This window comes from Agelaius phoeniceus, chromosome 6 (assembly GCF_051311805.1).
Source record: "Agelaius phoeniceus isolate bAgePho1 chromosome 6, bAgePho1.hap1, whole genome shotgun sequence".
Taxonomy (NCBI): domain Eukaryota; kingdom Metazoa; phylum Chordata; class Aves; order Passeriformes; family Icteridae; genus Agelaius; species Agelaius phoeniceus.
Window position 1 is genome coordinate 33,980,398 of NC_135270.1, and position 25,186 is coordinate 34,005,583.

Below are 25,186 nucleotides of genomic sequence, written 5' to 3' on the forward strand. Positions count from 1 at the left end.
AAATATATTCAGGATAAAATTTCAAGAAGCAAACACAGATGATATAGAAGTGAGAGTTTTTAGTAAATTCCCATTTTGGTTATGATGCAGACTCAAGGCAAGAGATTAATCCATTTATAGCTAGTTTCCTTGAGATTTTAGAGCCCTAGACAGTGTTTATGATTAAAAAAAATTACAACTTTTAAGTTATTTGTAATTATTGAACAAAAAAATAAAGAAAAAAAAAAGATAATAATTCTTGTCTTTTCCTGAACCAGTTGGGGGAAGGGCCACTTGAATCTGCTTACTAAAGGGTCCTCTTTGAAAGTTTCCTCCCAAATTTGCCCTAAACCAGAACATCTACCTACCCAACAGTGCAGTATTTTGTCTTGTACATCTAACTTGCTGTACCATGCATGCAGATATTTACAAAGCCTACTTTCAGCCCCAGGGATATAGCTTATTATGCCATAGAGGGAATAACGTCATTTAATGCCACTAATTACTTCCCCTTGGAAAGACTGCAGAAATGCTCAAGAAGGAAATCCAGCTATCTCTTTCTACTAATGTTCTTCCAGCATTCTCTTTTTAAAAAAGCTGTCTACCTAAAACTGGAAGGCAATACGAAGGGAATATCACAAGAGCTGATCACAACATTACATTAGTGCATCCTAAAACTTCTCTACTCTTTCCACTCCTATCAACAGGCTTTTCCTTTTCCTTCCTCCACTCTCTAGAGGAGTTTTCTGGTATTCCTTATATTGCCCTGAAAATATATACAATAAGCTTTGTTTCCCACAGTGCCAATACTGGCTTTCCAGAACTCTTACTCCATGGAACAGAATTTAATGGAACACTAATTGAACAGAGTAATATCTGATATAAACAGTCAATAAGATTGACTATACAGAACCACCTTCACTAAGCACCAAAATTTCTACCAAATTTGGTAGAATAAGCCTAGCACCTTTGATAAATGTGGAAGCCAAGGAAGAACAAACATTAGCTCTCTGTTAAAATAAGTTGAAGATTACCTCAGCATGCATTAAGTAGTACGGCATGACTCACTGACACTTCTTAAATTTTTGTGACTTATCAAAAACATAATAAAAACATACATTACCGTCTTTATATTAAGTCCATAAGTACTACAGATAAAAAAAAGTCTATGAGAAGAGTGTTAAATAAACTTCACTGGAATTCATTGAAATTTGACTGATAATATCCTTCAGGCAGCTTTCAAAAATGCCTCACACAAAACATCCAACCCTATCCTCTCATATTTTGAAGTTTTAATATTTTACAGTAAAGAACTAAAGGCCACAGAGCCTTCTTTCTTTCAGATAAATCTTAATCTTGTTCTTCACATTTAAATATCAGGTCCTTATATGTTACCTAATTTCAAAGAGTGGCAACCTAACAGAATTAGGACTTCAGAAAATAGTGAAAATTGAGAAAGAGAACAAAATATTCTCAACTGGAACGTTTACATGTCTGCATGTTAGTAACTAACAACTTACATAAATACATTATGCATGATATATCTTATAAGAGGGCTCATATTCTTATAAAAGAGACCTCTACTTTTAACTAAAGGGTATCAGTAAGAGGATGTTGAGATCAAGTTTCTAGTTTTTAGAAACCAAAATATTTAGAGTGAAGAAGGGAGCTAAGCCATAAATCAGTACTTTGTTTTCAAACTTATCTTTCTAAGACAAGTAGAAGATCCTTCTATCAACTTTTATTTAGAAGCAATTTCTCCTTCATCATGACAGTAATATTTTAAAGCCAAAAGTAGAAAAAATGGCACAAATGTAATTTTTTATCACAGAGTATATGCAAATATTTTTGTCTCTCTGTACCCCCAAAGTATTTTGTTAATGCAACTCTTTCCACTAAACCAACTGCCAAGAAATATTTAACCTAAAGTTATGGTTGTTCATATGTAATCTGTTACCTGGATTAACAAAAAAAAAAAAAAAGGCAGAAGGCCTCTCTATCCACCTAATCACCATATCAATGACACATGCCACAACAGAGAAGCACTAGTTTATTTGATTGATCATGGTAGATAAACTCCAAATAACAGCGAAATTAACAAATGCTTGACATTTGCTCAACATCCATTATTCTGACACTGCTTTCAGGATTTCAAAGCCTGGGAGTATGCTTAATCAACATTCATATTCCCTAGTGAGCTACAGGCACCATATTGCGCCCCGCCTTAGTACTGATGAAAACTGCATATTGGCCATTTCCAAAATGTTCTGGGACTCCACGCAGGGCCCCTTCTCTCCCTTGTTCCTGTTCTGCAGTTTTCTTTTAAACACTTCCAAGACAAAAGCATCTGCCAGTTTTTCTCTCTAGGGATGTATGCAAAATGAACTTAACAGTTTTAAGGCAAGAGAAACCCTCACATCTAAATTCATTCATAGGACAGAAAAGGGCCTAAGAGGCCTCTCTAGGGACAAAACCCTGCTGAAATTTTCCCCGACAACACTGGGAGCTTTATAAAATCTAAGTCCAGACAATTTCCAATTCAAATGCCCAGCATAGCATGACCTTTGTCAGATCTATGAGCCCTAGATGCACCCACTATTTTTTTATTCTAACCAGCACAGACATTAGACAGGGCACTACTGCTAAGCAGGAGGTTGACTATTTGCATGCTCTTCTATTGTGAAAATGTAACAGTGACAGCACTGTGTCGAATTCTTTTCCCCCTAGAACTTTAACTCCATAGGAGAGGCATAGCTGACAGATGACTCTCCCAACATCTGTGTTATGTACACTGCACAGCTGAGGAACCTTGGATCACTGTCACGGCTTCTCAGGGATGACCTACACCTTTCTTATATCTACACATGATAAAAAAAGTAAAATAAAAATTTAAAAATGCCTCTTCTTAAATGAAAAGTAAATATGGCAAGAAAGATTAACATAATTTAGTCATTAAGCTGTTCACATAGCAGCTCACCATATGTTGTATAAATGTCCTATACAAAATAATTTATCAGCCCTGACACGTCGCACATCATATTGTATTATTTAATATGCTTACTAAAATTTCATGGATCAAGCGCCACTTCTGAAAGCATACAGAAAGCCCTAGAAAATATTTCTTCATCTTCCATGATTTATTTTGATTGCCTTTTACAGCTACATGATAAAGTAGAACTTGCAAAATTACGAGGTTAGGGTTTACACAGCTATTGCTTCATATACTATAACATAACAATTGGCTTCGTGTCTATATAACATTTTACTTGCATTTAATATTCAGAGGCACATTAAATTAAGCACACTGCTTTCCACTGCATATTTTAATAATTTCAACCGGTTATTTCAGTAAACATCCTGATCCACTAATGCAAAGTTCCACTGAGAGAGAGATATCCTTGAAAAAGAAACTAAAGAGCTTACAATTACAAAACAAACTAACACAAACAAGTAATATGTGATACATGCTGACCTCCCTAAATCGGTGTACATAAAAATATATTCATTTCTACACAGTAGCTGAAACATTTGAATATTATCTTTAACTTACTGTGATTTAAAATGTTAGAATGACAGGCATCAATTGCAGATAAATGGACAAAATTCTCTATCCAGAAAACTTGAAACCACAAAAAATAACAATGTGTAAGAATGATCGTCTGTCACTGTCGAGGTCTGTGTCTAAATAGCAAATAAAAACAAAAAGTGTAAGCAGGAAGCTTGTGAATCATAGTTGTTGGGCAACCAATGGAATTTGTTTGGAAAAAAATGCTCAGCACTTAGATGACATATCAAGCAGACAAATATGGCTAGAAAAATATTTAGACTGAAACTATACATTTATTCCATAAAGGATCATTTTCCTTTTTTTCTCAGACCACTGATGTCAAAGGAACACAATACAAATGAGATAAAAAATGTAGTCCAACTTACTCTTTACAATTATATTCTCCTATTCCTAATAACAGGATAACACATTTTCTAATAAAGGAAAACATATTCTTGTGTTAGATCACTCATTGCAATAAGCTCATTGAACTCCATTTGGATTGGAATTTACTTGGCTTACTGGAGTACCTGCCAACTCATCAAAGCAGATCTTCATTTCTAAGCTCTGTAAGAACCAGAGATCTAGCTTTCAAGGTTTTTTTCTCTTTTTGTATTTTGTGTACCCTAAGAAAATGCACTTGTCTAGGAGGACATATTGCTCAGCTGTGTTGAAAACTGAAGGAGAGCTGCATGTACCACATGCATTTTATATTAATGCTGTAAATGGCTAATGTTCAACAGCCATTTCATATATAGAAACATAAACTCACTCTCTGCCTACTGTACTCTCCACAAGTTGTAGTCTCCAAATGAGCATCTGTATTCCACAGAAGAGATGCAATAAAGGACTGGATGGTACAACAGAAGACTGATAAGAAGTTCTGTTATCTCCCAGCCAACCACAAATAGAAACAGAGAAATGTGATGTCTTTATTGTTGTCTGTGTCCTCAATTAACAACAGGGAACTCCAAAAGACCCTTTATAGTAATTCAGTCACAGGAGTATTACCTCCATCCTGGTCAGAGCTTCTATGTTGCCTTAAAACTGTTTCACACAGGCTACATTGCGTAAGAGAATACTTTTGCTATCACACGTGTCTTGTTCAAAGGAATATTTGACAACATTTTACTTTCCGTAAAAGAAGAACGCGTGCTATCTTAGGACATTTTTATTCCATGTTGAAGTTTGTGGAAGTATATAGGAAACTAGACCATCAACTGCTTCCAAGACTTTGAAGGCATAAATACAGACATGCAAATAGAGGACAATCACCCAAACAATAAAGTCCTCTTCAGCACTACATCCTGATCTGAAGCCTTTTTCTACATTTGGACAGACAGCAACACTTAGCATTCTATTCAGATGAAAAGGATAAAGCAAGTTCAACAATTCTCTGATACAAAGCAATGAGACTGTCACTATCAATCAGGCTACTGGATATCCTTGTGTGTGCAATGGAAGGGATAGTATCTTCTACTCAAATCACTATCATTACTCAAAATGTTATGGACAGAAGAATTTTAAAAAAAGATTGTACCCAAATAAAACGTAAGATATGTAAAAAATTGCTTTAGTTGCTTACAAACAGAGGTTTTTATCCTAAGTTGTTCACAAATCATAATGTTTTTCCCATGACAGGCACAGGTTCCTGTTTGGTAAATTTAAGTCTTTTGACAAGAAATTAATTTACTTTGAATTCTTCATTTGAAGTCCATGGACAACAAGGACTTCATGAGATACAAGCTGAAAACTAGTAACAGAGCATGCCTATGGGCGTTTGATATCTGCTTGTATGGTACCAACTAGCCAAGCAAAAACATGAACAAAGCTTTTAACCATCACCTGATCAGAAGAACTCAGGGTATTATCTTTCCATTCCTCTATCAGTGTTGTTGGTTTTTCTTGGTAACAATACTCTATCAGGCTTGTCTTAGAAGACAATTTTATTAGGATCAGTTTCTGTATTGCATTTTCTTACAGAAATTAATCCTCAGCAACATATCACTAAGTTGAGAGTGTAATTCAAGCTTCTGAAACTTTCACACTGAAAATGAAGATGTTACTTTCACCAGGAACTTAAAAGAATGAACAATTAAAAAACTACTCTCGTAGAAGCATATATGCTGCTTTTAAAGTGATGTGATAAGCCATAAGGGGCATTTATCAGCACCAAAATGGTTGTAGTCATTAATTTAAGTAATAAATCATAGGTCCTGCTAACAATGACAGCAAACAGATGCTAACAAGAAAATGTATTATTTAATATGTTGTGTGTTATAAAAATGTAAGCTTTTAGGACACTTCTTAAATTTTTATAATAATATGCATTTAATACATAAGAATCAAATTTATAGGTCTCATTCAGGTCTTGTTTTCTCTTCTGTGAACACAGAATGGATTCCTGAGAGAGAAAAAGCTCAAGAAGTCAATGTTTCAAATAGATGTTTGCAACAAAATCAAGCTGTTTGTCTTGCTGTCTTGAAGCATTGAATCGCATTACAAAATGAAAATCAACTTATTTGCTTTTATGTAAACAGAAGTTTCCCCTGCAAGTTGGAAGGAAAATCAAATAACTATGAAGTTTGTCTACATGTATGGACAGCAAAAGATCTTATCATTTGCCATGAAGTTAAAATATAATTCCGTACAATCTTTACACACAGAATGTCAATATTCAATAACTCTCAATGACTCTGACAAGTTATAAAAACAGTTTTATTTCCCATTGTGTCTTATTCTTTGTTTCTTATATCAGTTTATATAATGCCATGTAATGCTACAATTATTTACACTAAAATATCGCTTGCAAAAAATACCAAAACCAAAACAAAATCTATGCTAGCAATCAAAAACTTTATCTATTCCATTTCCTCCATTCACAGCCACCCTTCTCTCTGGACCCTGAAACCCAGACAGAATGATGATTCTGTCCAATTCTGGTACTGACACACAAGAGCCTAAGAAATGCAATTTTGCCTTTTGGCAAGCTCTGCCACACTAAATAGAACCACTGTGCAAACACCTTTCCCAGCCCTGTATCTCTGCTGCTGCACAGCCTGCTGCATAAGGTCCCTCTGCAGGAGGGTCAATTGTTTCTAAGATCATCACTGCTTTTTCCAAACATTTTTGTTTTGATTTTAGGAAACTATTTGGATAATAACACCCCTGTTTCATTACGATTTTCAATGAACTCCTCTTGTTATCAGCACAACTCCTTTCTTGGAAGTGCTTCGCTCAATGCTTTAAAACACTTGAGAAAGCAGTGATCAGAGTATGGAAACTAAATTTTCTTCATTAAATCTACTGAAGCAGATATTAAAAATGCATTTAATATACCGGGGATGGCTGGTGGGCATCACTGACTGTGACAGGCCAGTTACTGATGAGCTGCTGTCAGACGGCCTTCTCAGCAGGGATCTGTGTCTAAGGCTGCTGAAGGACAGCAATATCTTCCCTTGTGTGTAAGCTCTATTCATCTCCCAAGTATTTACTAAATCACAGACCTCTGCACACAAACCCAGTGTTTCAGCGCATGCTAACAAATGATGGATGGCCTAGTCAATTCGTTATGTCCTGAAAGCGTGATTTCCTGCCATTCCAATCATCAAACCTCTAGAGCCTTCAGAGCTGATCAGTCCTGGAGAATGTATTTTGCAGGCTCTATTAAAGGAGTAGAGGTTCTTTCCATTAGTCTCAAACTTTTTTTTTCCCTGGCTGATTTAAAGAGAACTCTCTCCTTCCAACAGCACCACTGCTACCCCTCTTCAATGTGTAAAGTATTCAGCAAATGTACCTTTGGTACATCAGTGAAATAGCACTCCTAGAACACGAGCCAGTTAAAAAGATGAATTTTGTTTCTGACTGCTATAAATGCGACAATATTTTATTTCAATTCATCATATGTCTTTATTATGTAACCTAGACAATCCCCAAACCATTTTGTAACTTAGCTTTTCTGATCAAATACCTTTTCTAGCAAAGGAGTGCTCAAAAGGACCCGTTTTCTTTGTATTTGCCTAGTGAAACATATCAGAACTCTCTTAATTGCATTCCTCTTTAAAGCATAAGACACTTAGGAATAAACTTCCAGTGTTCAAAAGACAGGCAAGCTGTCAAAGAAACAAACCTTCTACATTTCACCCTTTTCATAGCAAGGCAGTATCGTGAACAGTCTTTCTTCTACGCGCTAGAGGGGAAATTTTATTTACCTATTCAGTGATCTATAGCAGCAGAATATACATACCTCATGCCTGAAACACTGAGCTTCAAATGAAATAGTCCACGGCTGCTGAGGAGCTAGCTGTCTACAGTACCACAAGTTTTTAAATGTGGTATAACAGATATGAGTTTAGGTAAACAAGCATTTGGTTACTCTGAAGTGCAAAGACCTTGGATTTCTTTGCTTGCTAGGTGTGATCCAGACATAGCCAGTACAAACCAATCCACATTGCCCTACCGTTCACCTCAACCTTGACCTGGAGATTAAACTCACTTTTATTGCACACAAAGGTCATCTGTGTTAGGTCAAAATTCAAAGTCCCTTGTCAGCTAAGGTTGATATATTCCAACCTTTCCTACTCTAATGCATCAAATTTTTCATGGTGAGGTCATATTCAGCAGACAGTGTATTCAGCAATTTATCGTGCCATTGTAATATAGCCCAGAATATGACTGTCCAAAAAACAATGCATGAATAAAATATTTTCCATTCTGATGCAGCAAATCGCCTACGCTTGTAAAACTTGAGCCTAGACTTGTTTTCAGGCTTCAGAAGAATTATACATTATGGAACTGTTTCTAAAATACAATCAAGAATTACCATTTCTATCACAATATTCCTTAAATATAAGTAACATGAATATAATGGTATCCCCTAAAATCCACAAGTCAATTAAAAAGCACATATGGCCAGTGTCAAAACTTCCACTTTATCCTCCCTTAACAACCACCATAATCTTGCCCTTAAATCTACAGACATCTGTTGGTCTGTCTGATGACATCAAGCTTACTTTAGAATGAAATACATAGAAAATGACTGTGTCACAAGACTTATATTCCTATCCTACCACTGATTATCACATCCATGGAATTTAAGAAGTGTCAGAAAGTACAACCAAATTAAACCTCACAAATCCACACAGTAGTGTACATGTTGACCAAGACAACTCTCCCAGCTTTGACATATGAAAGGATTTTCTTTTTTCTTTTCCTTTCCCTTTTTTAATCTTCTTCTGCTCCTTTTCTGTTTTCTTTTCTCTCTTTTTTCTCCATTTCATTTCTTTTTCTCTTGAATTTTTTCTCTTCTCCCTCTTGTCTCTATTTTTCTATTTTCTTCCTGTTGCTTTCTCCTTTCTCTGCATTTTTTTCTGGTTCTTTTTTTTCTCTCTTTCTATTTCTTTTCTTCTGAATTAAACAATAGCACTTAACACACAGCTCCAACGGACTCAGAATGCATTTTCAAATTATAGGGAACTAATTTCCACATCTGCTTTAAAAGACCCCCTCCAATCATTGTATTTCACCATCAAATCTTCAAAGGATATAGGATTGGCTTCTAAGTGGTTTGTATAAATTCCTCAAGGCCAAAAAAGGTTTCCCATTACTCAGCCAAAATGAATTTCACAAGTGTAATAAGTCGTGTTCTGTGTAATTTTGTTTCTTTTTAAAAGAACTGTACTCCCATATGGTAACACATCACAAACTGGAAGGGGAAAACATTAAAAGAGAAGGAAGAGATTTATCAGTACTCAAGAATTCAGAAAATAAAAATTTAATTTTCCTTGTATATTTCAAACAAAATTTCAAGACTAACGTTTAAAATAGGTTTGTATTTTGCTAGGATGGACAACATTTGTGGGAATGCATATAAGGAAGAAGATGGTTACACCAATAAAAAATGTGACAGAAAACTACAATGGACTTCCTTCAAAATTAACTTTCATGCTGACACACACACATATTACACCTACTTTTCTATTAATAGGTAATATGCAAACAACTCAAAAAAACCCTCTTCTATCTCTCCAAACAAAAGAAAGCACCCATGTCCTGAAAATCTAGTATTCACCTGGGCCAGTGGAAGTTTTCTGCCTAAATCCTGTCTGTTGGTGTTGGGAAAGCCACAAATGTGAGGAAAACTCTGTTTTCCATTCTACTCTGAACCCACCCACTGCTATTAATATCTAACTTTTAAGTCAGTATCTTCTGTTTAATTTAATGAATAATAATGGAGACAAAGTTTTTCTGAGTTATATACTGATACTGTTGATTTCTTTCACACAATGTTTCCTATTACAGAAGAGGACTGGTATCCTTCCTATTTTGGGTCACAACACTAGCAAACAGTTTGTTAGCAAGTCATATCAAATCCAACAAATTACAACTTCTTTGATATTGATTGTTCACTGAAATTTAAGTGAAAAGAGAAACTGCCTACTGGTTCAGCCTATCAAAGCTGTGATATAGTAGATTTTCTACCAAGGGTTGAAATAACAAGAACATCTTTCCAAAGGGAGTATTATCAGTTGTTCACATAATTACTTTGCACAGTTAATTTTTATTTCATTTTAGGATTATTGAAAATATGCTACATTTTATTGTGGGTCACTTCTTGAAACTTGAACATTGCTAATTCTCTTTTCAATTAATGACCCAAGACCTCTTTTTCATCTCTTATTATCTATCTGTTTACCTGTGAGGTTTACTGCAGCTTCAAGTACATAACAAATTTTAAATTACATTAGGTTTGTTCTACATAGACAAAAACAAACTCCGTGTCAACTGTCAACTTTGTTTATTCTGAAGTCTAATGTAAAAGAAGAAAGTATAAAACTTTGAAAATTCTATTTCATTGATACTCTTGTTAAATCCTCCAGAATACTTAAATACATTACAGTGGTACAAAGCATTTGCCACTTGATGGGATCGTTTATATAGGCAGAGCATGAATTTATGTCATTGTTAAATATTGAGAATATAGAGAAAGGAGTTTCTATTGTGCCTTTAATGTTTTTTTTTCAGAATAAGTTTCTATCACTCGCAAGCACAAAGGTAACTTTCTAAATGACATTTGCTACATCTGTGTTTGCAGAGTAATGAAAAATAGCCTAGTTCTTCTGCTTTTCAAAATAATTAATCAACTATTCAGAAGAGCAGGGAGAGCAGAAGTTACAAGAATAATGTTGGGTTTGCTATGACAAGAACCTTTCTAGGAAGAAGAGAGTGCAAGTGAAGTGTCACACAGCAGTAGGATGCCTGCTCATAAATACAACCTGTCTAATAATCCTGTGCCCGAGTTCAGAGCCTCGAACTCTGCGAGCCACGGAGGCAGCTATCTGCCCTCTGCCCATGAGCCTCACTGCCAGTCTGCCTTCCAGGTAACAGCAGCTCCAAAGAGCACTAAAGCAAAGCATGAAGAATTTTCCTTCACTTTGACTCATTCTGCAGGCTCCAGACACCAGAATACAGAACAGGAAAGAAAAAAGAAAAAGAAAAAAATTCCTCCTGTTTCTCACCACAGTCATCATGGGCTCATCAGTACTGCTTGACAATCTAAGCAACTGCATGAAAGCAGAATAAAATTATTCACAAACAAGTAATATATTGCCCTGTAAACAAAATTGTCTTCAAGAGGAAAATGAGAGGCTTATCCCCCCCACCCTAAAAAACAAAACCAGAGGCAACAATGACACTGGAAAAGAGGAAAAAAAATGCTTCCTCAGCCTTAAGCTGCTGGTAAAAGAAATAACATTCAAACCATACATTTAAGCTTCTTTAGGGCTGTTGTTTCAGTATTAATCACCAAAGAGAAAGTGATAAAATTGAGCAAATAATAAACAGATTATTTTTTCCAATTTACATTGCAACACATTACTGTGCAGATACTTTTTTTTAAAAATTAAAATCTTGCTGAGATGGTTTCCAGGCCAGGTGTCATTTAATAAAGCCATCCATCAATAATTTGGAGAAAGAGCAACACAATTACTGAAAATGTGTGGAAAACTGAGGCGATACTAAGTAATGAAGAGTAGAGGTCATCAATGTAGAGGAATGCTCATCCCTTGATATGCTGTGGGAACCAAGTGTGTACATTCTAATAATCAAATATGAAGTTACATGCATTAAAACCAAATAGCCATACTCAAGTATGAAGCTGTGCATCACATTTTCCTCTTGCTTACTGGGAAAAAAAAAAGGAAGAAAAAATTTTGAAAGTACTTCTCTTATATTTATGCCAGGTTCCCTTACCTTTCTGCTGTGAAAAAAGATCCTCTCGATCGTGTGGAAGTAAGTTTTCACACAAGGGACACAATGAGAACGGTACTTTTTTGAATAGATGCATAAAACTGATGAACTGCACATAGCTGCTGATAAAAGTCAGCTGATACTTCAAAACACTAGTTTTTCAAAACAATGTGAAAATCTCTATAACACAGTTTGCACTTAAATAGTCTCAGAAACTAATGCTTCTTTTAAAGAAATGCAAGTGAAGGTACCTAAAGGAAAGTCAGGCTAGAGGCACCAAGTTTGTTTAACAACTTGAAAAAAGGAAGAGATACAATACAGACTACACAAATTGTGCTGTGGGAAATCCTCAAATGGACTGAAACACATTTCACAACAGATCAGTGCAAGAACTTGAAAAGCATGGGTTTTGGAATCACTAAAAGATGCTCAAGGCTAGAAAGTTTCTGGAACCACCAATTCAAGCACAACCTGGTGTAAAAAACTCAAACACTCAGAACAGAACCAAGCCAGAAAAAAATCTCACATTAAAAAAAACCCAAGACAGTATCATAATGAATTGGGTCACCAAAACTTACATCCCTAGAAAGTTTGATAGAAAATGTTACTACATTCCATATCTATCCAGACCCAAAAATTGTTATGGCCTCTTTTAAGATCAGCGCATCCAGAACTGGAACCACAGGGCAGAGGGGACATTGCTGCAGTCCCTTTTTAAATTGAAGTTGGGAAGTGGGGAACAAACTCACTGCTAGCAGCATGTGCTGAAAGTGGATGCTCCGCTTTGGAGGGCTTACTTTGGAAAGCTATTTGTGTTTTTTTCCTGGGCTTGCAATAGTAGCCACTCAGAAAAACTGCATTTTACAATTAAAAACTGTTTTGGGGTGAACTTTGCAAAGCCAGCTGGTTGCTGGGGCCCGGTCACCTCATACCAGGGCTGACAGACCGGTTTCTTCCCCACAACACACCCACAGTTCAGAGACATCAGCACCAGCATTGTCAGAGTCTGGTGGGCAGTGGCACTGACCCCACAGGTGCCAGCACTTCTCATGTGCCCCTGGAAACGCTCTGTAAGCTCCTGCCTTCCCCAGGGTTTGCTGCCATCCCTCCCCTTTGTCTCCCAGGCCATGCAATCGCCTGCACAGCGCCATCTCGGGGGCAGGGTCTGGCGCCATTTTCCTTTGCTCTCCCTACAGTGGTCACCCTTGGCGGGCGCCATCTTGGAAAGGTTATTTTTGCCATTTTGGGTCTCTCTTTGTTCTGGGGGAGTTTGTGAGATTTAGAAATTTTCTATCTAATGGTTATTTACTCTTATTTTTGCCTTTTGCAGTCTCACTTGTTAGTAAACTGTTATTTTTTTCACTTACATCTACTTGTATTTTGTTTCTCCTTATTGATGGAAAGGGACTGGTGAAAACAAAGGAGAACTCATTTAAGAGTTTTCTCCTTTAAATTCTCTTAAACCAAGACAAAGATTTGGTCAAGAAGACTATAATATTCAATCAGACTTGGATACAAAGAAGAAGGGGAAAACATGTACAAGGTATATATTTGAGAAGGGTATACTCATAAGTTAATTGTGGTCTACCTATAAGAAACTTTAGAAAAGGTTTCTGAGAGAAACAATGTATTCTGCCATATACAGAAGAACTGAAACAATTAAAACAGTAAACTGAAGTACTAGAAAATCAGTTTGGGTATGAATTTAACTCTCAGAAGTTGGACTTTTTAGAAAAAGTTAAAATAGTCTTTGAAAAAAGAATTTTGAAGGTCTAACTTATATCATGTCACTATAAACAAGTAGTTCTAAGGTGATTTGTATCTAGAAGATTCTACTTGTAGGCAGCTCTTAACTACCATTTAAGAGAGAGAAAAGGATTTTAACTTTCTCAGAACATTTTCTGCAATGGCCTAAAACCAGTCCTAAAATGGCTCATTCAATTTAGACTTTAACTGTCATTGAGAAAAATAGTATCTCAGAAGAACAGAAGTCCATAGCTGAAGGGAAAGCTGAAAAATTTAATACAAAAATAACAAAGAAAACCACAAATTATTAGCAAATTGAAAAATTCAGGTGAGAAACTAAGCAGAAAATGTGGTATACTTCAACAGAAAAGCACAACACTAAATATACAGAATTATCATCCAGTGGCATATGTGTGAAAAAGATCAAAGGAACTACGGATCAGTGATCCAATATTGGCAGAGATTTATTGTGCTTAGTGCTTAAAATCACATTTTGATAATCCTCAGGTCATCCAAATACCCTGCTGTTAAATGGGAACATGTTAGGAGACAACTGCTAAGGATGTAACAAATACCTTAAGAATAAAGAAATGAATAATACATTGGTAATTGCCAGGCATGAAATACAAAGTACAGCATTAACAGAAAAAGAACAGCAATTGGATATACAAGTCTTTGCAAAATAACTGGATTTTAAGAAAAGTAGAGTAAATCCATGTTGTATGGAAAGTTACAGGGCTGTAAAATATAAGAATTCCCAATGCTTGTATTAAAATACTTATAAACAGCATGAGAAGCAGTTTAATTTTGACTTTTTGACATTAATAAGTCACATGACAATACTCATTTGAAGTAATAATCTCACCTCCTGAAGTAGTTCAATAATAGTAAAGCACAAACTACCCTGTTAACATTTTTTTAGATTCACAGGTCAGGGTGGCAGCTACCACCCACCATACCTGCGCATTACAATGTGGCAATTGTTTACAGAATTACAATTTATTCTTAGGGAGAAACTGCCCAACAAGAGCAGGCCCTTTCACATAGCATGAAAGAGATTTTATACAAATTAAGAGCATAAAATGCAAGGCTTCAGGAAATACAACAGCTGAGAGAAGAACCAAGAGATAAGACAGTATTAGAAAAAAACTGAGCAGATTAATGCAGAAATCCAAAGACCCACAAGATCTATGAGGCAGTAGGAACTAGAAATATTTGAAAACTGTCAATTTATGTATTACATTACCAGTGGAATACCAATCCTTCCCAGGGAAAGATTGAAAGTGCAAGGTGAAAGCAGCTATTATGGATGTTACTACTTTCCAGTTTGAATCAGCAACTGTTACTATATAATAATGAGAAACTGGCTATGGACACCTTCATCACACTGTAGGTACCATGACAGATTCTGGAATATTTTTTTTAAAAAGACTGAATGAAAAAGTTGAGGTGGGTGGGGGGCTTTAGTTGATTCTGGCTTTCATAAAGAAAAATAAAAAAATCCAGCCACAAAGTCCAGTCAGACCCTTCTTGTCCTAGAAGAGAATGACAACATTTCCAGATTATAAAATCAACTTACTCCACAGTTATCAAACATATCACTGAAAAAGCCTCCCTCTTAAGATGGTATATAAGTTTACAAATCTCTGCAGCTTGCAGCTGGTCTCTTTTACAACATAAGGGTTATAGAGAATGCCTATTTCCCACATCCTAACATGTATCTATTTCAACACACCTTCCTTACTGCTAAGGAAAGCAGTGGCCTTGGAATGTATTGTTTATCTTCTGCATCTGACCTGCTACGAGAAATAAACAAAGAGACAACAAAGAAATATCACACTTACAGAAAGAAGATGTACAGACCTCCTCAAAATAAGACAGGAAATTTTTAAAAAGCTATCAATTCATTGCTCATATAGAAGGTTTTAGCCTTCTGCTAGCATGGGCAAACAGTACTTGAGAGATTTATAAGCAAAATTCAGAACACACCATTCTCATGTCATAATGTGAATAACTAGATAAAGGTATAGCCACTTAATTGTGGAAGCAACTACTACAGCTAACCTTTGCTTTTCAGTGTTCACCACACTTGAGCCAGGTCCTTTAGAAAAAAAAACCAACAGAATTCTTTTCCTAAATAACCCTATACTGTTAGTTACACATAGTTCAGGAGTCATCAAGTTCTGAAATAGAGGATTCAATGGATCTTTTGCCAAGTGAGTGGACTGGGAAGTAAAACATTATCAGAAAAGCCCAGTCTTTTTTGGACAAATTTGACTAACAAACACTCATGTGCCTATGGATCTGTCTTGGAAGCACGTTCCTAAAAATAGTGACTGACCTGATAAACCAAGCCAAATTCTAACCTTCTTCAAGACAACTTTATAAGGAGAGTAGAGAAAGAGAACATGTGCACGTGTATGTATGCATGCACACACAACTACCCACAAACACTCTCTCCTAATTTCATTAGCACTGAAGTGATGAAGCCAAGTCTAAGCTCCTGAGACACACGTTGTTATGGTAAGTGCTTTTCCAAGTTGCAGAAGTACTATGCAAGGTGAGCTGGGTTACCAAAATGCAACTCAATGCACTCCCTGAACCAACCACAACAGTTTATTTAATCACTTTTTCTCTGTAACAGGGCAATTCTCTCACACTTTCCTGAAAAGGAAAGGATTTCACTGGACAGCTTAAAAGCCTAAGTTAATGTTGGCTCTTCACCCACATACTGTAAGTTACACACAGTGTCAGTTTATTCTGCCGCATTTGTGGTTAAGACTAGCAAGGTTCATTCAGGAAGCATGTGAATGATTTTCTGTTTTGTTACTTTCTCTCTTTCACCAAACTAGATACAGTATCTAACCCCCTACATTTTTCTGTATTATTTCTTGTGATTTTAGAAACAGCACCACTCTTCTCTCCACAGAACCCAATTTGCTTTCCTGTCCAATTCAGCAATAGCAGTCCTTCCCCCAAATGTGAAAGTGAAAACTTGCAGCATTCTTTAGAACTTTGTTGTAGTTGGTAGGAAGTAAATTTCAGCAATAAAGATTGGTGCATGGAGCACAACCTGTCACGGATACCTTTCCATCCTAGGCCATGACATTTGCCAATGTCTTTGAGAATTCTGAACACAGTTCAGTCAAAGAAGCACATGAATGGCCCTAAGTAAAAAGATGATCCTTTTCCAGTTTCAACTGGGATGCAGCAGCAAGCAGAGAATTATGGATCCATAAAGTCCCTTATCCCTAAGAAACAGGGGCACTGGCATTGCAGGATGTATTTCATACTTGGCTTCAGCCACAGAGGCTCGTTCTGCACCGTAAGGCTTTATTCACATCACAAGACCTCCTTGGTGTCCAAGAAGCTCATGAAGGGCCCCAAGAGCTTTCACTTGGACGTGTGTCGGGGGAAGTGTTCTTTATTTTGTGCCAACTTCTCGGGTCACGGAGGGTGAAGCAGTATCCTGCTCCCAGCGGCAGCTTCAGCGAGCTGTCGCTTGCCGTCGATGACCGTGTGCGTGTGCTGGTGATTTTGTACCGTGCGGGGCCTGAACTGGGGCACCGGGTGGAGCTGGCGCAGCGGCCCCCGCGGCCCCGCGCCCAGCCGCAGCGAGCCCGCAGGCCGCCGCCGCAGGGGCCGAGCCGCCAGGGCCCGCGCCGGAAGGCGGGATGCACTTACCTAGGAAACTTCTCCTTCAGCTTCCTCAGACTCTGCCGGGTGGGCTGCACGTGCCCCAGGAACTGGGCTATCTCATCGTACTGGGCTTTGCTCAGCTTCATGCCTTGCACCGCCAGGGCTGCGCGGAGGCGGCAGGAGAGGCGCGGATCACGCCGGGCGGCGAGAGGCAGAAGGCCAGCGATGGCGGGGCGGAGAACCGCGTCAACCCCGGGGCACCCGCGCTACCAGCCCAGCGCCCAGGCAGCCACGAGCCGCCGCGGGCGCCACTTCCCGCGGCTCCGCCCCGCGTCCCGTCCGGGGCGGTGCGGTGCGAGGGGGGCGGTGCGAGCGGCCATGCCGCGCCGCCCGGCTCTGCGCAGCCGCTCCGGCGGGCCGGGGTACGCGGCTCCCGGCTGGCCCGGCCGCCGTGAGCGCCCGGCATTTCTGGTGGAGCAGGGCGCCGGCAGCCTCACGCCTGGGGATGTGCCCTGTTTGGTGCCGGCAAATCGCTTCTGCCAGCCGCCATGGTGCCTGCGAGGGCGGAAGAGCGGCGGGCGGCCCCGCCTCCGGCCCCGGCCGCAGCGGGCAGAGCGGGCCGAAGTGCGGGCTCTCGCTCGTGTGCAGGGGCGCCTGCGCTGGGCCGCGGGTGCTGCTGTGTAGCGCCTTAAAAGTGTCATTTTCAAGGCCCTTTTCGCAAGTCACGCTGAAATGACTGTTTCTTGCTGCTCAAAGTCGAAACAAAAGCTGCAGTAATATAGCTGCGGATGCCGACAGGACATGCAGCAGGGTAAAGACTCCTGCTGAATTTTTGGAGAGAACAATCCTAGTTTGTGCTTGGATTTCCTTCAAAGTTTGTTAAGGCTCAAACTTAGGCAAGCAGTATTATTAGGTACCATTTAGATATCAATAAGTATACTGCAAGTCCTAGTTTCTGTGCTGGGTGCTTTTAGTAACTTTTATAATTTCAAAGATAGGTATACTCTCCTAAAAACAGCATTAAAAGACTAGTGGTTATGAAGAGAATTGACTGTGCAGGTGACCAAGAAATATAAGTGCCCACATAGATCTTGATTTAATTCCATTCATGGGCTACATACAGGTTAGTGATGTCCTAGCCCTGAGATTTCAGGCACTTAAAAGTATGGGTTAAGAACTGAATTTCTTATTTTTATAGATTATAGATTCTGTTCTCTTGCTTTCTCTCTTGAAAGCTTTAGGATCACGTTTTGATTTTTTTTCCAGTATCTTAGCTAGAAACTTTCCAGTTTACTGCAAGAGTACAAAATTTAGAACTTCAATGATAAGCAAATAGCATGGGTATGTCAGCAGGGTCAGTCATTAAGGTTTCTGATGGAGAGTGCTCACAGAATCTTCTGTCTCTTGATCTCCCATGAATTTTGGTGAGTTTTGTTTGGAACCAGAAGCCCTCCTAGGAACAGATGTTTCTGATGCTATGGCCTAAATATAAGTGCTTGAAACTCATTAATTACTCCACAGTGAAGGGAAATGCAGTGAACCTAAGACAAATTACAGATTCTATTCCTCATGCTGAGACCGAAAAATAATAAGTGAAATTGAAAAAAAGTGCATTCTTTTAATGAGGAGTATTATTGAATGTAAAGATACTTTACTTTCTTTAGCTCTGTCAAAAGGCGTAGTCAGAGATATGTATGTTTGGGAGAGAAGATGGGGTTCTTTCCATCTGATATCCATTTTAAAGGCCCATAAGGATATAACTTTCTTGAAACATAGAAAAGGTAATTTCCCCCTATCTTTACAAAGATGATAATTATGGCTTTTTCTTTAGAAATAGATTTAAAAAAAAATAATAAGTAGTCTTTCACTACATTACTACTGCTTCTTTAGAAACAATCAGTAGTGCTTCTTTAAAAATAAGAAAAACAACCAACAAATCAACATTTTTTCTATCTTTGTTGTGGCATAATTTCCAGTGAAGATGTTTTTAAATGTCTTAATGCTGCTATCTATAACTTCTGTTATATTACTGTTCATATTACTTACTCACTAGTATATGTTCTTGATTTTTTTTTTTAATAAATCAAATGGCACTTCAGTCTGCAATGCATAGAACAATAGCTTGGAACTGCAGTACGAAGTTATCAGTCTATGGACCAAACTACAAACATCTCCTGTACATATTACGTACACATTGGATATATTGTGTAGTCTCCCCTACTGGATCAAGATTTTGTAGACTCCAAAATCAATTTTAAAAAAGCAGATTACTTTCTAACATGAGTGTTCACTGAAACCAAGAGGAGCTAATACCATGCTGTCATAGGGAGGTAACAGCCCTCAGATGTGAACTGCTGCAGGGAAGCATTTTGCATGGTGCAGTGCAAAACACAGATGAGAAGTTCTGTGTGTAAAGTATAAGCCACTCTTTGCCTAAATTAGTTAATACAGAAGTTTTCAAATAAAACATTCAAAAATCCAGTGAGAAAAAAAAAAAAGAGAGGTTTCCTAGCAGAAAGTCCATTAAATACTTTTTTCTATCAATCAAACTGCCTTTCCAGTTTTACTATATCAAATAAACATCAGACCATCTGTAATTAAATTGTGGACATCTATTACTGTGAGATGATGTAGATGGTGGAAGTTTGCATAAGCAAATTAAGCAGCTGGATGAAATATATAAGAAAAATAAAAGGTGGGAAAAACTTAAATTTACATTTGGCTTAAGAAGAGCTGCAAATGGTTGGATGCTGGAGGAATGTTCTCAGGAAGTAGTTACTGTGTACTCGCTTTGTTCTTAGGTGTTTCCATGGTATCTGCATGAGGCAGCTGCTCCTGATTTTTGCCTTGAAGTTGGTTTCCAGTCTGTCTAAAACAAAGTTCCCTTCCGAGAAGAAAGTAAAGGAAAAAAAAAAAAAAAAAACTATGGGGAAAAACAAACAGCTGGGAATGACAAATCAGGGGAAAAACGAAGAGGACATGTAACCTATTGGGGGAAGGTAAGGACAGGGAGAGAGAGCAAAACACCTGGCAGAGGACTTCCAGTAATGACCATCCTTTCTGGTAGGTAGTCTTGGACACACTTGGTGTAGGACAGTAAGGAATGGACCTTTGTTCCATTGCTTTTTTGCTTTGTTTTACCTGGTAGTGTGTGATATTAGTATGTGTCTCCTGTTACTTTAAGATGATTGCATAGTGTGATTTACAGCTAAGTTCAGAGTTAAAATACCAGTCATTATTCTCCACAGAGCTTAAAATGGCTATATTTTAAGAATAGATAATTAGAGTATGATATTAATACGGAGTCAATTCATGCACAGAGGGCAAATTTTGATTTGGTTTTTCTGGCCTTATGTGCAGCTGTCATTTTACTTTATCACCCCATTTCTTCATAGACAAAATCTCTGGTCCATGTTGCTTTCTGTAACAAAATTAATGGAAAGTCTGCTAGCACTCATATATATTTTCCAATCAATTGATTGTAGATGCTAATGTTGGGAGCTATGCTAAAACTAGAATCTCATTGGCTACAGATTGGGGTGCTGGTTAGAATTTTCTAATGCTTTTAGTCCCACTTCATTTAGTTTGGTGGATGTACTTCAAGAAGTGTTTTTCAGTTGTTAAATCTATTTAATGGTATTTTTTTGTTGTTGTGGAATTCAGCTCTACTTATTTGACATTTTTTCATTGAAAGAAAAACTTGATAATGCTTCCACTTAACTTGGTCTAATAAACACCTCCACAGGATCCCGTTGTTACCTCATAAAAAAGGAGAACCCTCAATTTATGTTCTAATTTATATCCATGGGTTTTAATGTACTTTCTGAAAGTGCTTGTATTGTGAAACAAACCATGGTATCTTCAGTATGTATTAAACAAACAAAAAAGAAGCAGTTGGTCTGTGCATCACTGTTAAACATTCTGTTTTGCCATTTCACAAGATGGTAAGTCACCCTAAGTTTTTTTTCTCTAAAAGTGTACATGGGATTGTTTGATACCACAACAAATGAAGTACATGACATCAATAGGAGCAATAGAATGATTATACATAGCAGAGTACCAATTAAAAAGGGCAGACATTGTTTTCTTTCTGGTCTACAGATTTGTTCCTCATAATTATAGAAGTCATTGAAGCGAATTAATCTAAATTTTCTGTACTATTATTATACTAGATATATGTTTCTATAAACTACTTATTTGCCTGTTGAAGTATTTAAAAGGAAAAGAAAAAGTTCACTGCCACATATTGAGGATGTTGCTTTATACTCATGGGGCCTGATCTATGGTCCATAGAAGGTCTATCAATTTTAATGGACTTGGGCCACTTCTATGGTTCTTAGCTGCATGTTTATGTATTTTCTGGAACAAGATGTAAAAGATTGTTGAAAATGATGAGTTATTTAAAAATCAATTTCTGTAACTGAGATGGCAACATGCCCAAAGTGTTCTTACCCTACCACTTGACATTCCTGTAGTTTCACATGATGAAATTTCTGGAGCTTGGATTTGCCCTTTTAAGCTCTCTGTAGTCAGATACAGAAACCTATATGAAAATACCTTTCTGTTTTCAAATGCAATTATTTAAAGTTATTATTAAAGTTATAATTATTTAAATTATTTGAAGTAATTTTCCCTCTTTGTTTGTATTTGTTAAGACACTGCATTAACTACTGTATACTGCTTTTCCCCCAGAGGATTTCAGTTTTATTCACTGTATGGAAAAAAACCCCTGTAATCATGTGATTAATTAGATTTTTTTTCTGAAAAACTCCTGCCTTATTTGTTGCAAAATTTGGGTTACATACCATTTGAATGAAGCAGGACCTGTAGAAAGAAAATTTAAGAGCAAAGATAATTGGACTGCTACTCAATTAATACAGATTCTGTCCTTGCCTCTATGTACATTTTATGTAAGCTTAGAAGTCATTTGATGGAGTTTTCTTTTCTTTCCATGTGTTCTTTTTTTTTTTTTTAACACAATATGCATGTTATTCTTTGCCAGCCATCTAATTTAATTACATTGGTGCCATAAGCTATTCTCTAAAGAGGTCATTCCATTTGGCTCTGGCCAGTTTCAGAGTAATGCCTGTGCACTTGTAGTACTGCTACTGCACATTGTGCACGTACATGGTCAGACAGATCAGCTGATCCAGCTGAAAACTTAACATGCCAAAAAACACCTGAAACTATTATTTTTCATCTAAATCAACTGTGAATTCAACTCACTGGACAGCCTTGAAAATATAAGTGCCAACATATGGGAGGAAATAAGGATGCAAGGCTACCTCTCTCTGTTGATGGTAGCAGAGCCTTGAGGGATTGACCTCACAATTTAGACCTCTAAATTTAGGTGCCAGTCATTAAGCAATATGATTATCCTGCATATGTTCTGCTAGGAGTTTACATTTGAGAGTGTCATTGCACTTAATGCTAAGCACTATCAGTGGAGCTGAATTTAATGACAGTCAAACCTTGAACATACTGGGCACAGTACCCTGAAAAATCAGGTCCTGAGTGTACTCTGCTGGAGAGCCCGAATCAGTGAACAGCCTTGGGCTAAATCTTTCAAGTTTGATTCCTCTCATACATATATATATGAATTAAAAAATATATAAACACATGTGCAGAAGTATACAAAAATATACATAACAGAGGAGAATGTGTTTTGAAAATACATATACTAGTATATATTTTTTTGCTTGTGTTTATTCAATAAGATACTGTTGTAATGCTTAATATGTCTGACGTGAACAGTTGGCAGTAAAGAATAAGTGAGACCAAATTTTGAATTTAAGAGTTAAAATAAGTACAGAAGAGGTGCACTATTTTCTATGTAAGTAAGGAAAAGGAAGGGAAAAATAGAAATTAGGAGCTGTTTTGTAATACAGGTAAAGAGTAGGACTGAAATGAGGTTGTACATCAAAATGCGTGGTATAATGTACAAGTTTCACACTTTTTGACATAGTAACAATGATGTTATGATGTATAAATAAATCAAAATTACAAAATTATTAATACAAATATATTAATAAAATATACTTACTAATAGATTGCATTATGGTTTTTTCCTAATTAGCAAAATTTTATAACTTTGTAGTATATTTCTGAAGCATTATGAGACAGCAATGCTCTGCTGAATTGCCTCATTATTTTTATTAACTTCACAGAAACATAGTACCTCAGAGTAACTAAGTTGTCTATATCTCTTCTTACAGCCAGAAGGATTTCAAATAGAAAGTACAAGACTAAAACTAGCTCCAGTATTGTGCTTTATAGTTTTTTATCAAAATCTCTGAAAGAGGAGCAAATTCTGGCTAAGAATGAATTGTGAAAGAGAGAACATTATTATCCAGTATCTAAGATCTGGCAATATAAATTGAATTTGTAGAATTGTGTGCTGTTGTGTTCATTTGGATCTTTTTTTCTGCCTCCCTCCTTTCACACGCACACAAAGAAAATGAAGCAGGAAAGAGGTAGCTTGCAGTGAATGACCAATGCTGTTTTGATTTCAGCAGGTGCCATATATAATTAGCCAACCTGAGAATTAGGACCTTATTATATGTTGTCTGGAACTTTTAGGCATATAACAGTTTTTAGGGAACTTTGGGTTATTCTAGGTCCCATAAGCTTTGAGATTGGACACAGAAGTAGACTAAGGGTGATTTTTTTCTGTCCCCCTAGTCGTGAAATTTCCATTGTCACCTTATACTTATATATATACACCTTATATTAAATAGCTGAGGTTTCTTTCACTGTTTTTCTTCTAAAATGTGTAATGCTTTGTTGTGTATTATTCAAAAATTCTTACCTCTCATTACATATCGAATATTTTCACTGTTAGAGGATTGGAATACTCTTTGAATGCATTATCGCAGAATCAGGAAAAAGTTGAATGCAGTTAACTTTGAGATTATGTAGTCAACCTGATCAAGTATGTGATAGTATCAAATATAACTGTGCTGTATCATACCAAAGTATTTCTAATTTTTTATTGTAGATTTTCCTAATGAGGTTTTATTGTCTCCATTGGTAAAATGTTCCAGTATTTTATTCCACTTGAACCTGAAAAGCTTCTTTCTAGTATTTAATTCCAAGCCTATGGATTGCAAATGAAAGCACTTTCCTCTGTGTACTTTGAGGAAATGGGAAAATGATAAATCACTGGCTTTTTTACTTGTTTCAGGGTTATTGTAATGCTGATCCACTTCTCCCATCTTTCTTTGGAAGTGTATGCAAGCCCAGTTCTTTTAGTCCTTTCTTGTAAGTCATTTTTCTGAAAGGGTTGTCATTTTTGTGCTCTCTATACTTTGCAACATCTTTCTTAAAATCCAGTGCAAACACTGCTTCAGCTGAGGCATTTCCTTTTGCTGAGTAGAATAAAAATTCTCATATTTTCTAAGCAAGATTCCTTTGTGCTGCTTCTCATATTAACTACTAAAAAAATCACACTGTGGGTTTTTATTCTGCCTTTGCTCACTCTCCAGTCTATTATGCTAGCTTATATAAGTAGCACCATAAAGAGAAAGCAAACTATTTGTAGCACAATGAATATGCTGGTCTGTCTCTTACAGGAGTGGATTCAGAATGCAAAATTCAAGAAAATAAGATTCAAAAATACTAGTGGATGAACCCTGTAATATAGATATTAGATATTTTTTTCATGGAACATAGTAATAGCATTACAGTTTCTTGAGTGTTCCATTTATTCTGTTACCCATTTATTCTTTCTAACACATGTAAAACATATTTGACGTTTATAATAATGGAATTATTAGGCATGTTACTGACATCAAGGTTTAAGGGACTGGGTGACACAGGGAATTTATGTTCCACTTTAATCCATTTATCAGCCTCCTGTGGGAATAGATTTTAAATCTAACTCAAGCCATACCAATTTGGGGGGAAAAACCTGCTTAATCCAACAGCCTGGAAAACATGGAAATGTATGAAATTGTTGTCTAGGTTCCCCCTCACCTCTCTTTTTTATGAAGGAAAATATGGTTTATATGATGAATTTCTCTTTGAAAT

At 37.0% G+C, this 25,186-nt stretch overlaps 2 protein-coding genes across 3 annotated transcripts in view; one reads left to right on the forward strand and one right to left on the reverse strand.

The window, feature by feature from the left end:
- Positions 1-17,489, reverse strand: part of CDIN1 (CDAN1 interacting nuclease 1) — a 123,728-nt gene extending 106,239 nt beyond the window's left edge. Inside the window, exon 1 of the mRNA XM_054635746.2 lies at positions 17,204-17,489. Coding sequence (XP_054491721.1) covers positions 17,204-17,304 — 101 coding nt within the window. The 5' untranslated portion in view covers positions 17,305-17,489. The remainder of the gene's footprint in view (positions 1-17,203) is intronic.
- A 290-nt stretch (positions 17,490-17,779) lies between these two features.
- LOC129121953 (ciliary microtubule associated protein 1A-like) overlaps positions 17,780-25,186 on the forward strand; it is a 111,929-nt gene continuing 104,522 nt past the window's right edge. For both annotated transcript variants that reach the window (XM_077180372.1, XM_077180371.1), the window contains exon 1: positions 17,780-20,157. The gene's annotated coding sequence lies outside the window, so the exon portion shown is untranslated. The remainder of the gene's footprint in view (positions 20,158-25,186) is intronic.